Source organism: Macrosteles quadrilineatus, unplaced genomic scaffold (assembly GCF_028750875.1).
Source record: "Macrosteles quadrilineatus isolate MER2022 unplaced genomic scaffold, UCM_ALF_1.0 Scaffold_2__2_contigs__length_208266976, whole genome shotgun sequence".
Taxonomy (NCBI): domain Eukaryota; kingdom Metazoa; phylum Arthropoda; class Insecta; order Hemiptera; family Cicadellidae; genus Macrosteles; species Macrosteles quadrilineatus.
Window position 1 is genome coordinate 114904139 of NW_026542595.1, and position 12598 is coordinate 114916736.

The 12598-nt window shown below is 36.5% G+C and overlaps 2 protein-coding genes across 2 annotated transcripts; both read right to left on the reverse strand.

Annotated features, from left to right (window-relative positions):
• Positions 1-453: 453 nt before the first annotated feature.
• LOC128986341 (probable RNA-binding protein EIF1AD) lies at positions 454-1708 on the reverse strand. The gene is made up of 2 exons (XM_054406667.1): positions 1463-1708; positions 454-679 (listed from the first exon to the last, which is right to left on the reverse strand). The coding sequence occupies exons 1-2, from the start codon at positions 1706-1708 to the stop codon at positions 518-520; spliced, it is 408 nt and encodes a 135-aa protein (XP_054262642.1). The 3' UTR covers positions 454-517.
• On the reverse strand, positions 1585-8863 carry LOC128986340 (DNA polymerase subunit gamma-1, mitochondrial). The gene is made up of 3 exons (XM_054406666.1): positions 8769-8863; positions 4351-7795; positions 1585-1720 (listed from the first exon to the last, which is right to left on the reverse strand). Exons 2-3 carry the CDS (start codon positions 7749-7751, stop codon positions 1708-1710), a joined length of 3414 nt encoding a protein of 1137 aa, XP_054262641.1. The 5' UTR covers positions 7752-7795; positions 8769-8863; the 3' UTR covers positions 1585-1707.
• Between the last annotated feature and the right edge of the window lie 3735 nt (positions 8864-12598).

Sequence of the window (12598 nt, forward strand, 5' to 3'; positions counted from 1 at the left end):
GTTTTTACTTTTTATCACAAACTATTTTTAAGAGTGTGTAAGATTGTGATTATATCTTCAAAATTTGTAAGACCAAGAAATTTAATCGCTTATTATTTATGAAAGATGAGATATTGTGAGGTGCTGGATTTGAAAGTAACTTAAAAATATTGAGTTTTATATGTTCAATAAAAGTTGTAACAAATCTAGTTCTTTAAGATGTTAAAATACTGATTTTCATGAGGGATGGCCTTTAAATGGTCATAACTAATTGACAAATAACGGTTTAGGTTATGTCTGATATGTTTGCGTAGGCCTAAGCTTAACATTTATTTAGTTTTCGTTTTAATTTGAAAACCTATGCAGAAACGAGGTTAACTTCCAACACAAATTATTTTTATTAAAGGTAAATTACCATCCGATTCGCAACAATACTTTATTTTGGTTTTCGAGGAACAAAAAAAGTTACAAAGATGCATTAATACAAAACTTTATGGTAGAAAATGTATAACTTTGTACAAAACAACGAGATTAGTCTTCAGTCTTCGTCAGAAGTGGAAGATGATGAGGACGATGTTTCGTACCTCGGCTGGACGCTAAAAGAGTTACTCTTTTCCTCAAACTGGTCTGGCCAGCACTTCTGATTCTTGTAGAATCTAATGTGATCTTTGGTCAACACGGTAACAATTTCTGCTTTGACCTGCAACACAAGTTATATTTTTAAAGTTGTATATTATTATTTATGAAATTGTTATAAATATCCAACCAAAATACAATAAGACTGAGAAAACCTTCCTCTGAGAATTCTTCCAACCAGTAGCACTAACCTATAATTCAACACACTTGTTGATATTTTAAAGGTGATTGTAGCGTAAAACGCAAAAAATCATGATCAAAGTGTAATCTTGAATATTTTCTATACTTTTCTAAAAACTTAATATAGGCTACACCAAATGTTGCTTAAAAAATCTAGTTATTGATTTGTGATGTTTTGCTCTATTTAAATGACTGTGGAGATATTAAATATAAGTCGACATTCAGCAGCTTGTTACAATAGTCCATGGAGGCTAGCGGCCATCTTTGATTATTTCAAAAAGCTGCTATAGAGTTGTTTAACATCCAAAAATATTTTTTCAAACACTAAAGTGGTTAAATATCTAGTGCACTGTGGGATTAGTAGTTTTCTATGTAGTTACTAATTGTTTTCCAAGGGAGTCCATGGAAGCTAATGGCCATCTTGGATTTGCCTGTCACAAGAGCAATGTTAATTTTGTTAATTTCAAACAGCTGCTGAAGAGTTATTTACCATCGAAAAATATTAACCATTGTAATACTTGTTTTTTGTTTACCCACACACTTGCTTATGAGAGTGTATATTGTATAAGTACCACTAGGACAAATAATACATCTAGGATAAGAAAAGTTTAAAAAGTATTAGTAATGTACAGAATTGTAAAACAAGTAAAAAAGGTGCAAAAATCACCTTATCGCCTTCAGGGATACTTTCTACTAGTACATAGTCGCCTCGCTTCACCCACACACTCTTGCGGAACTTGGTAGGCATGCTGACGATGAACTTGTCACCTTCTGGTGTTTCAGCGTCGTGCAGGTGGTTTCCCCTTCCTCCCGTCAATCGCACGATCTGCTGATTCTCCCTGGGGACTCTGAGTTCCGGTTGAAGCAGCTCCGAGTAGACGTGCTTGCGTTTTGTGGATGACGAGGTTGACATTACTCGCTTTTCCTACAACACAATTTCAAAAAATTGAATTACAAGTTAAATTAGATTCTATCCGATGCACACTAACGAATGTATTGGTTTAGTCTAGGACGTTGAATGAATTGGATGACAGTGTTGTTCCTGACTTAGATCAGCCTGTCCATTAGCCAGGACAATTTTTAGTTATTATTACTATTTATTATTAGATGGGGACACCATCTAGGTGTGCATTTTAACCCATGAGTAAAGGGTTAGTTTAAAATGGAGTGGAATGATCTGTGTAGCTTTGTTACTGATTAAGATAAGCTGTTTCATAAGTTCATAATCAAGAACAGCTGGGTCCAAAAGTATGAAAATTAATTCCTATTCATTGAGTTTTAGGTCTAAAACTTTAAATCTTTAGCGACACCAGATCGGAAAAGACATGAGAAGGTTAGTAGAAAGGAAAGAAGAGGCAAAAAATGAGAGCCACAGCAGCAAGTACTTGAAATCAATACTAATTTTAAAATATAGTTGTTTAGCCTCCGGATGACTGTATTATACTTAAAATGGTTTACAATACCTGCATATAGTAATCCTTTGTTGCTGTTTTGGCAACTAGTTTCGGTTCATTATTGAACCATCTTCAGGCCTCAAGGTGTCAAATAATCACTTCATTCGAAGGTCGTTAATAACAGAGTTCAATAAATAAGACATATACAAAACACGAAACACGGAACGGACACACATTACAAAAAACACGAAGGGACATTGACAATCGATCGTGACCGGGCTGAGGTAAAGTCTAGACTAGCGGTCAAAGTGGTCTATGACGTTGTCTCTGTCTTCTTATCACCGGTGCGTGTTCATTCATTCATTGTTCCCCTCCAGTATCCTAATAGCTGTATTGTAAATATAGTTGGATTGAAAGGAGAGTTTATCGTTCAAAACGTTTTGATGGTCAGCTTTAACTGCTCTGTATATTTCAAATTCCTCCAATGTGTTTCTGTTTAAACGGTCCTGCGAAAAATGTAAAACTTCCATATTACTATTGATGTTTGAATAATTGTGGTTGTGTAATACCAGATGTTCTGCGTAATTTGATGTTTGGGGAGCTGTTGTCTTTCTGGGCATATGTTCCTTAAACCTCTTCTTAAACGAGCGTGAAGTCTGGCCAATGTAATATTTTGTGCAGTCATTACAATTTATTTTGTAGACTCCAGACTTATCGTAGATGGTTGAATTAGTTTCTGTTTTTTCTTTCAATAGAGATCCAAGTTTATTGTTAGTCTTGAACGATACGGTGAATTTATTTTTGTCCATGATATTTTTAAATGTGCTATTGATATGTGAACCATAAATTGCTAAAATATACGTTTCCTTTTCTGTTGATTTAGTTTGAGGTTTATTTAAATGTTTGAAAATCAGTTTGTCCACTAGACTGGAGTGAAAGTTTTATCTATAGATTGTTATCAATACCGATGAATCAGAATGATTATGATGAAGAAATAAACACGATAAAATACATAGCAGTCGCAAATGGCTTTCACTCCAGTCTAGTGGACAAACTGATTTTCAAACATTTAAATAAACCTCAAACTAAATCAACAGAAAAGAAAACGTATATTTCAGCAATTTATGGTTCACATATCAGTAGCACATTTAAAAATATCATGGACAAAAATAAATTCACCGTATCGTTCAAGACTAACAATAAACTTGGAGATCTCTATTGAAAGAAAAAACAGAAACTAATTCAACCATCTACGATAAGTCTGGAGTCTACAAAATAAATTGTAATGACTGCACAAAATATTACATTGGCCAGACTTCACGCTCGTTTAAGAAGAGGTTTAAGGAACATATGCCCAGAAAGACAACAGCTCCCCAAACATCAAATTACGCAGAACATCTGGTATTACACAACCACAATTATTCAAACATCAATAGTAATATGGAAGTTTTACATTTTTCGCAGGACCGTTTAAACAGAAACACATTGGAGGAATTTGAAATATACAGAGCAGTTAAAGCTGACCATCAAAACGTTTTGAACGATAAACTCTCCTTTCAATCCAACTATATTTACAATACAGCTATTAGGATACTGGAGGGGAACAATGAATGAATGAACACGCACCGGTGATAAGAAGACAGAGACAACGTCATAGGCCACTTTGACCGCTAGTCTAGACTTTACCTCAGCCCGGTCACGATCGATTGTCAATGTCCCTTCGTGTTTTTCGTGTTTTTTGTAATGTGTGTCCGTTCCGTGTTTCGTGTTTTGTATATGTCTTATTTATTGAACTCTGTTATTAACGACCTTCGAATGAAGTGATTATTTGACACCTTGAGGCCTGAAGATGGTTCAATAATGAACCGAAACTAGTTGCCAAAACAGCAACAAAGGATTACTATATGCAGGTATTGTAAACCATTTTAAGAATACTAATTTCATATTCAAGCTTTCTGTGATTGACTTCTACAACATTTTCAACTTTCAAGATGTCAGTGTTGCTTGGAGTCAGTTGTTTGCGTAGACAATATTTGTATTTTAACATGAATTGACTTGGATATTCTTTAAGATTACAATGTAGAATATGACGGTGGGTTCAACATTTTTTTAGAGAACAATTTAAACAATGTTTTATAAGATTTTATTAGTGGTACAATACCTTTTACTTCTAAAGCAGGGAAGGCCTACAGTCCCTCTTGCTTTTCTAATGGCCTCTTCAATATTCAAACTTTCCCCAGGTGGTACACCATATCCTTTTGACAATCCGAAGGGATTTGAGGGTGTCTTGCAATCGAGATCGGCTTCCTTTCGAAGAACCGTGTCGACTTCAACAGAGCTGAAGAACGCTACTGACAGCGGCACGTCTATCATTCCCAGTTGGCTGATACAAAACGCTCTTGTGTACAGATTTGTGACGTGCAAAGCGAGAGCTGCTTGATATCGAAGATTTTGAGGGACTAGATAACGCACTTCATCATGGAAACTGAGGCAGAACCTAATGTTGGGTCCTAGCAGCCATCGCATACAAACAAGCATCAGATGAAGAAAGTCAACGGCTCCGCTTTGAACGACCCAGTTTACTCGAGTCGGTATAAATTTGTCGTCTGCATCAGTCCCAGGCTCTAGTGCCCTGCTGAGCCTCCCTTTGAGAAAAGGAGTTTTAGGTTCAGGATCTGAAGCGATTTCTTCAAGTCGATTAAACATTGCTGATTCGGTTCCGCCAATCCATTTTGGGACTTCGAACAATTCATCGATGCCTTTGCCATACAAAGAACATACTTCTCTAGCTCCGTATTTTGTGTAAGTGCGCTGACGTATATCGGGTAAAATGTGTTTTTTCAAGATGTAAATTCGTTTGCCTTTGGTCATTGAAAACATTTTGGACGCTTTTTGTCTCGCTTCAGAAGACGACATGTCAGGATTAAATTGCTTCAACAGATGTTCAGCAAACGGTTGACCAGCTCCGTATATTCTAGCGTAGTTGATAACTTTGGCTTGGTTTCTAGATATTCCGATAGCTTTGGCTGTTACACTATGCATATCGGTGCCATCTGACTTCTTGCCACTCAGAGTCATCCATCCGAAGGGAGTGCTTCCGTGGTGGTTGTACGAGTAAGCGTCTCCAATGATGGAGGCTATCCAAAGTTCCTGGGAGTCAACATCAGCTCCAACTAGAAAGTAAGACGGAGGTGCTGTCACAATCGCTCTCAGTTCAGATCCTACTCGGTCACTGAGAGCGTTTGATGCGGTCATCCAAGTAGGTTCGACTGCTCTTCGTGTCAGAGTTCCAGAAACAGTTACTTGTGGAAGTATCGCACCCAATTCTACATCAGTTTTCATGAACGTTGGTATATCCTTTTTCCCTAACCATACTGCTATTTGACTTTCGACCCTCTCTTTGTTATTTCTCCAATATGAGAGCATTTTGCTAATTTCAATGAGCCGTTCAGTCTTTTCATCACCTCCGCCTAAACTGTCCTTTGAAAATTTGTGGATGTAATCTCGAGCTAGAGGGTTACCGACATTCAAATGTTTACCATCTTTATGGGGTAGTTTTACCAAGCCGCAACCAGATCCCATTTCAGATCTACAAAATATAGGAGTTCCTTTGGATGGATCACTTTTTAAGTTACTCGTATCACATTTAAATTCAATATGCTCGTCTTTTACAAGTTTTGAACATTTACACAATAAATCACTTTGAATATTTTGACAATACAAAACCAGTTGTTCCATTGGAACTTGTTCAATATTTTCCAGTTCTACATCAGTCTTGTAAGGAACCAACATACCCCAGCCGTGGCCTCGGACATAATGTAAAGGCAACGACTGCCAAGTCAGAGAAAGGAGCTTAGGTGCAATTTGCATTGATGTGCTTATCAATTGCGGGCCCGGTGACCATTCCGGGGATGACAATTTAGGACAGAGTTTAGTGTACCAAGCAGGATATCCGGGAAGATGAGGAGGTTTCAAAGGAAGTAACTGTTCTGTTCCTAATAAACTCTTAAATTTACTTAGTAGGACTTCATAATCCGATTTCTCATTTGACGTCAAGAGACCTAAATCACTATCTTTTTCATCATTATCAACAGTATCAACCGAATCCACTTCTTTCTTCCCAGCCTTTTTCTTGAGAGCCAGATTTCTAACAGACCAATCTTGATCCCACAACCATAAATGTTTTTTGTACGCATCGTCATGTAAAAGTTGACAAGCATCATCAGCAAGTTGGATCAAAATCTGCTTTGCCTCATGATCTAAATCATCGTACGCTGCGTTACAATCTGATATGTACTGATTCCAGCTTGAATTTATCGGTAAGTACGCCAAACCCAACTCGAGTATCCCAGCCAAAGACACAGGATGAGGAAATCGGTCTAAGAACATTGGAAATAGTTTACATAGGACATTATGAGTAGCCAAAACATCGTTAGCGCAATAAGACACTAACGATTGAAAATTGTCTAATACATCGGAGATTGTACCTTTAACAAATATATCTCGTTCTTCTTTAGACAGCTCAGAACCACAATATAAATTGTGAACTTTACTTAAATTGTTTAAAGAGCTCAACTTGCTCCACTCGTTGTCTTGACCTAGACCAGCTTTCAAGAGATTTCTCTGATAACTAGTAACTCCGCTGACAGAAACATGAAGAGATAACGTATCTAGAAACCTAAGACCCGTTCTTTCCAACCAATACTGTTCCTTGACTCTCGCTCGATCATAGCTTACATTGTGACCAATCACTATTCTAGGCCTCATCATCTTTTCACTAAAATTATAACCTTTATCGGAGTCTGTACTTTCAAGGGGTATCAGTTGATCTAAAGTGTGATGGTTCTCAGCGGATTTACTGTTATTGATTAATCTTGAGCTAACCCAAGCGTACCAAGCTGTACTACTAACTGCTGTCGCTATTGTTGGCATTTGCCCTTCGGAACAACAAACTTCAACATCAAACACCAATACATCTTCATCTGGAAAGTCAACGCTTGTAGTCCCATCCTCAGTATATTTTGTCCAACCCTCTTTCAATTCCCAACAGGTAGGAACTTTGGGTAACCCCGACAAAAAGTGGAGAACTAAGTTACGGTAGGAACCACACTGTTTTTCACCAATATTATAAAAATGATCGTCGATAGTTTTACCCTCGAGTTTAGGTAGATTTAATTTTACATCCTGCGCTCCGTTCATATCAGACATCAATCCGTGCTTTTTTAACTCCAAAATAGCTTTATTCAGTTCCTGCAAGTTGCACGGTGTACTTTTTGGATTTTTACCGAATAAAAGGTCACACATAGATTTTGGTATCATCTGAATATTGAAGTCGTTAAATCTTGGACTGTGTTCATCGTAAACTTTAAAAGTACTTTTGAAGGGCTTTGTAGAAGAGTTGGCAGGTGTCTCTTGTTTCTCTTTCGCATTATCTAAATGTTTGTTAGTTTTCGGGTCGATGACTATTTCTCCCTCTGTCTCCACATGATTCAAGTTACTGAAACCTCTTTCAAGTCTGCAGCGTAATGTTCTCAATCGATTGCATCCTGATAAACGTAGCATTGCTTTGAGGAGCGTCTGCTTCACCCTCAAACAGCATTCCTCGTCTGCAATGGAATACAAAATTCCATTACTATTTGATGCTTGTTATTCATAGCAATCTTAACACCACAAGACACTTAAAGGGAAAAACTGTCTTTTGGATGATCACTTTAGTACATAATGTTGATTCGCTTTTTTAATAGACAGCACAAATCCATTTGTTTGAACAAAAACAATTAGGTCCTAAAATTAAGGTAGTATAAGTAGGTGAGTTGCTTTACCTACATTTCAGCGATGTTAATACAAATTACTAATATGGTAAAATAAATTATCATCATATAGGCTAGGTAGTTGGATTTTTGTGCAAGGTTACATTCAACAATAAGGGAACTCATCTAGGCTACCACACTAGAGATGTCTTTTTTTTATTAGGACAAGTGAAAGTAAGTCCAAAAAACCTTACAAGGTACTATCACAGCCAAGCTCTGATTAAATCCTGTAAATTAAGAGCTAGGGAAAATTCCGTTATACATAACTCAAGTTATAATCAAATATTTTACAAGTTACTGGCAAAAAATCTGGTATTTTAGGATTAATTCCCTACCAAATGCACTCGATAACTGTTCATGAATAGTAATAGGCTACGCCAATTTATGAAGGATGTAGAAACGATAGATAGGCCTAGTCTTTGACGCACCAGTAAAAAAAGTCTTTTTAGCCTACGTGCATCATTACAAAGAGGACCTGACATCGCCTATTTGATGTAGAATAAAATGATCAAGTATTTTTATTTAGTAAACACAAATTTGAATAACTTGGTCTGATAATCCTACTGTGTTGATAAATTATCAGTCAACCTATTGAAGTTAACCTAACTCATATCTCGGATGACCTGCTTTACAGTAATCAATAAATATAGCCTAGCGTAACTTAGTCTAAGTTATTACATAGCACGAATTTGACAATATTAGGCCGATAGAAAAGTTATAAACTTAAGTTACTTTTAACTTAACCAGAGAAACGGTTTAATTTACTTACAAAGTGTTGACACTTCTTGAGACTTCTTTTAGCTGCGGATTCTTATACTTGAGGTATAATTTAGGGGTTGATAGAATAAAAAGCAGGTAGACCCTAACTGAAACAAAAAAAAAATCAGTGGGCACAATAAGTCAGGCCTAGGACTAACTTACATTGAGTAACTTAAATAGGTACTTTGGTATTATCCGGAGGCCACTCTTATACAACGCGCTGCGGCGGTTATGTTAGGTTGGGTAATAAATATGTTTGTAGGACTTTCCTCGTTTTGTTATGAATCGAACGATACCAAATGAGTGATACTTTCGCACACCAAATGTCCTGAAAGTATTCGGCGGACAATAGTATGACGATTGCGTCTATGAAAATACTTTATTTTAACTCTTTGAAACCCCAACTAAAATTAGTATTTTACAATGCACGATCTAATAAACTACAAAACTAAACAAATTCAGGCCAAAAATGTTAATAAAGAAATAGGCCCATTTTATGACGGTTTTCGTAAACACCCACATTTATGTGGAGAAATGGTCGGCATTCCTAGAAGCGACACCACAGGCCTGGCATATAATTGGTACAGTGTTGCAAATAAAATTGTTTCACCCGCTCGAGAAAGGGTTAACTTAGGCTATAGGATAAACGGGAAGTTTTACACTTAGCCTACTTAATGCATAGGCTTATCTATAGCCTATAAATAATACGTGAAGCCGTAATTTGTTACTAACACAACTCCTCCCTTATTTGTGGACCAATTTCAACGTTTAAGGTGCCAAAAGATTCGTCTCAATATGTAGTTTTGCAATAAGGTTTTAGAATTTTCTAGAAATTTCTACTCTTAAGGGCGTGAGACCCTCTCAAAAGTCTGGTTTTCCCCATAAGAAATACATCGAATAAATTTAAAAACAAAAAAAAACAGCTGTTTATAAAAAGAAAATCATTAGCCTTTTGCGAGTAAATATTAATGAATATTCAGTAGGTTAAGACCAAGTTAAACAGTTTTGTTGAAAGAACGGAAAATGCCTGAAGTTCAAAGAAGAAATATTGAAAACGGGAGGAGAAAATTAATAATAAGGTATCTTAAAAATGCGTATAAGGAGAGTACGGTAGAGAAAGAGAGGCCTAGTCTAACAGATACACATCCATATACACACTTTGTGAGATGAATAATATTTGCCAGTTCTGCTATGCAACTTACTTTGGAAGTGAAAAAATATACGAAGCACATAGTGTTGCCACGGTGGTAAAATAAACTTGCCTAATGTCAGATCAAATGAATGTATGCAAGGATGAAAGGATGTAAGGTCAAGGATGAAGAGATAAAGTATTTCAAGTAAGTACTTCAGAGGTATAAATAGTAGACTAACCATTATTGCCTAAGCAGGCTATTGATTTTCTCACCAATTGATCGATAAAAGTTATGTACGATCTAGGCCTACCTGCTTTCAATTGGATTTTATTTCTAGAACAAACTAACACTGGCCTACACTAACTAAATATTGTTATTACAATCATTTTGTTGGGTTGGATAGGTTTTTATAAACTTTCTCTATACATTCCAATCATGATTGGCCTTATGAGGATATTACATCAACAGTAAGTTTAAAGGTCAATGCATAGGATAGACAGAATTGAAAATCCCGTTACTTAGGCCCAAGTTAATTTTTGTTCCATCCTATTTTTTGAAAAGCAAAGGATAACTAAAGCGTCCTGTCACCGAACGTGGTTTAGGCGTCCGGCAGTGACATCACCACACCGGGTTGTAGGGTAGGGGGCCCAGAACACAATTGCCACAACGATACGAAGTGCTGCCCTTGGTGTTTGTGGTGTAAGATTAGTAGATACAGTAGCCTACTCGGCTAATGTTCAAGAGGTAGGTACTTTTGATCGAATTTGAGGCATTAATAATTTTATTTTATTAACAGAATCTACCTTTCATTCGATTTTTGCACAATCAGAGTTTGGTTAGTTGGGTTAGGTTATGACAGTAACTGCCGGACGCCTAATCCACGCGTATCCTCTGCCTTTCCGAAAATACGATAAAGTAGGATATTTAAGTTTTACCCAAATGTTAATCACGACCTATTAGGTGGGTAAGTATAGCCTGTCCTGTACGGGTTTTCCATCTAGAGCCTCAGAAAAATTTGAGATAACTTACATATACCAACCACTAGCCCCAAATGTAGCCTGCCGAAGCCAGATTAGGTGTTATCTATTTTACCTCTTCAATATTGTTACATCTTGAAGACTACACACATTTAGCAAGATCAACTAAATCTGAAATCGTAATAACTCAGGAGCTGTCTAATTTAAATCAATCAACCTATCTAAATCCGCACATATTTTCTTGAATGAATCATGTTTCGTCTTTCGTCGACGTCGAGTGCAGTGTTTCCATCCGCAAGAAAAAAATATCCCTGGGCCAACGTCAAAAAATCCCTAGTTATCCCTAGTCCGTGTTCTAATAATCCCTCCAATTATCCCTCTATATCAAATCTAGATAACTTATTATTTTTGCAGCAATACCAATGGATATCATGTATAGCCACCTAAAAATATGGTAACTGGTGATATTATTCTTCAATATCCCATATTATTTATAAAGTAGGCCTAATACTATATAAAAACATTTTTGTACCATTAAAACCACGGCCATCTTTAACTCCAGGCAGGCCGCGGCCTGGTAGAATTGGCAACGTTGCAAGTACCGTAGTATTGTTTAGCGCCAGACGTCCCATAAGTTAACATGGAAATAAAACATAATATAGAATCGAAAACCAAAACAATATAAATTGAAAATCTATTTCTGTACATTCAATGTGGAGTCGACATTTTCATAGCTCAGTAACCAAGCTTTCGTATTCTTAAAAAAATACATAAATATCATTAGTTTAGCGTTCTCCAAACAAACACCTTTTACAACACTATACTTGCAACGTTGCCACTTCGAAGGCCACGGCCTCCGGTCTGGAATTAAAGGTAGCCGTGATTAAAAACTGTCTATGTGGTACAAAACAAGATTAATTAACTAAAAAATTAAACAAATAGTTTTTTTTTTAAATTTTATAAACTAATAATTTTTATTTATAAGTATTTAGGCCTACAATTGTTTCAAAAATATTACTCAAGTGTCCAAATTTCAAACTTAATAGTACGGTACGGTATTTTTCAAACATGGCCACCATGCCTTGGTGAAAAGGTTACACCAAGTTACTTACTAACCAAAGAACATCACAGACATCACAGAAATCACCGGCAAACAAAATGAAAACGAAAACAAACATTCGACATTGACACAGGACTAAGAAACAAATAAATACAGTAATCTAGATCCGCCATTCCATTCCACCGACCAACTCCAACTTTGCTTGTTTCGTGCAGTGTTGGCTGTTACTCTTCCCCTTGAGTGTTCCGACTTTGAAACTTGAAACACTACCTACGTCACTACCACTACCTACAACCATAGACTAACCGTTTGTTTTATCTATGCTACAATAATCGATTTGTTACCAAAACCTAGGGAAAAGTATTTTTATCAATGTGTTATCAATACCTTGCAAAATGAGCCAAAATAGGTCCTTAACGTTGTTGAAATACAGCCATAATGTATTATTTTATCAATATTTCAATTTTATAATGTCAAAGGCCTGAAATCCCTAGAAAATCTCAAAAATCCTTCAATTTCGCTGATTATCCCTAGTTATCCCTCAATCCCTTTTCAATCCCTCGAAGGCCCTAAATATCCCTAGAAAGGGATTTTTATCCCTCAAATGGAAACACTGGTCGAGTGGTCGATCCGTCCGTTCTCGTTCTCAGTTCGGTTCTCTCCAGGACTA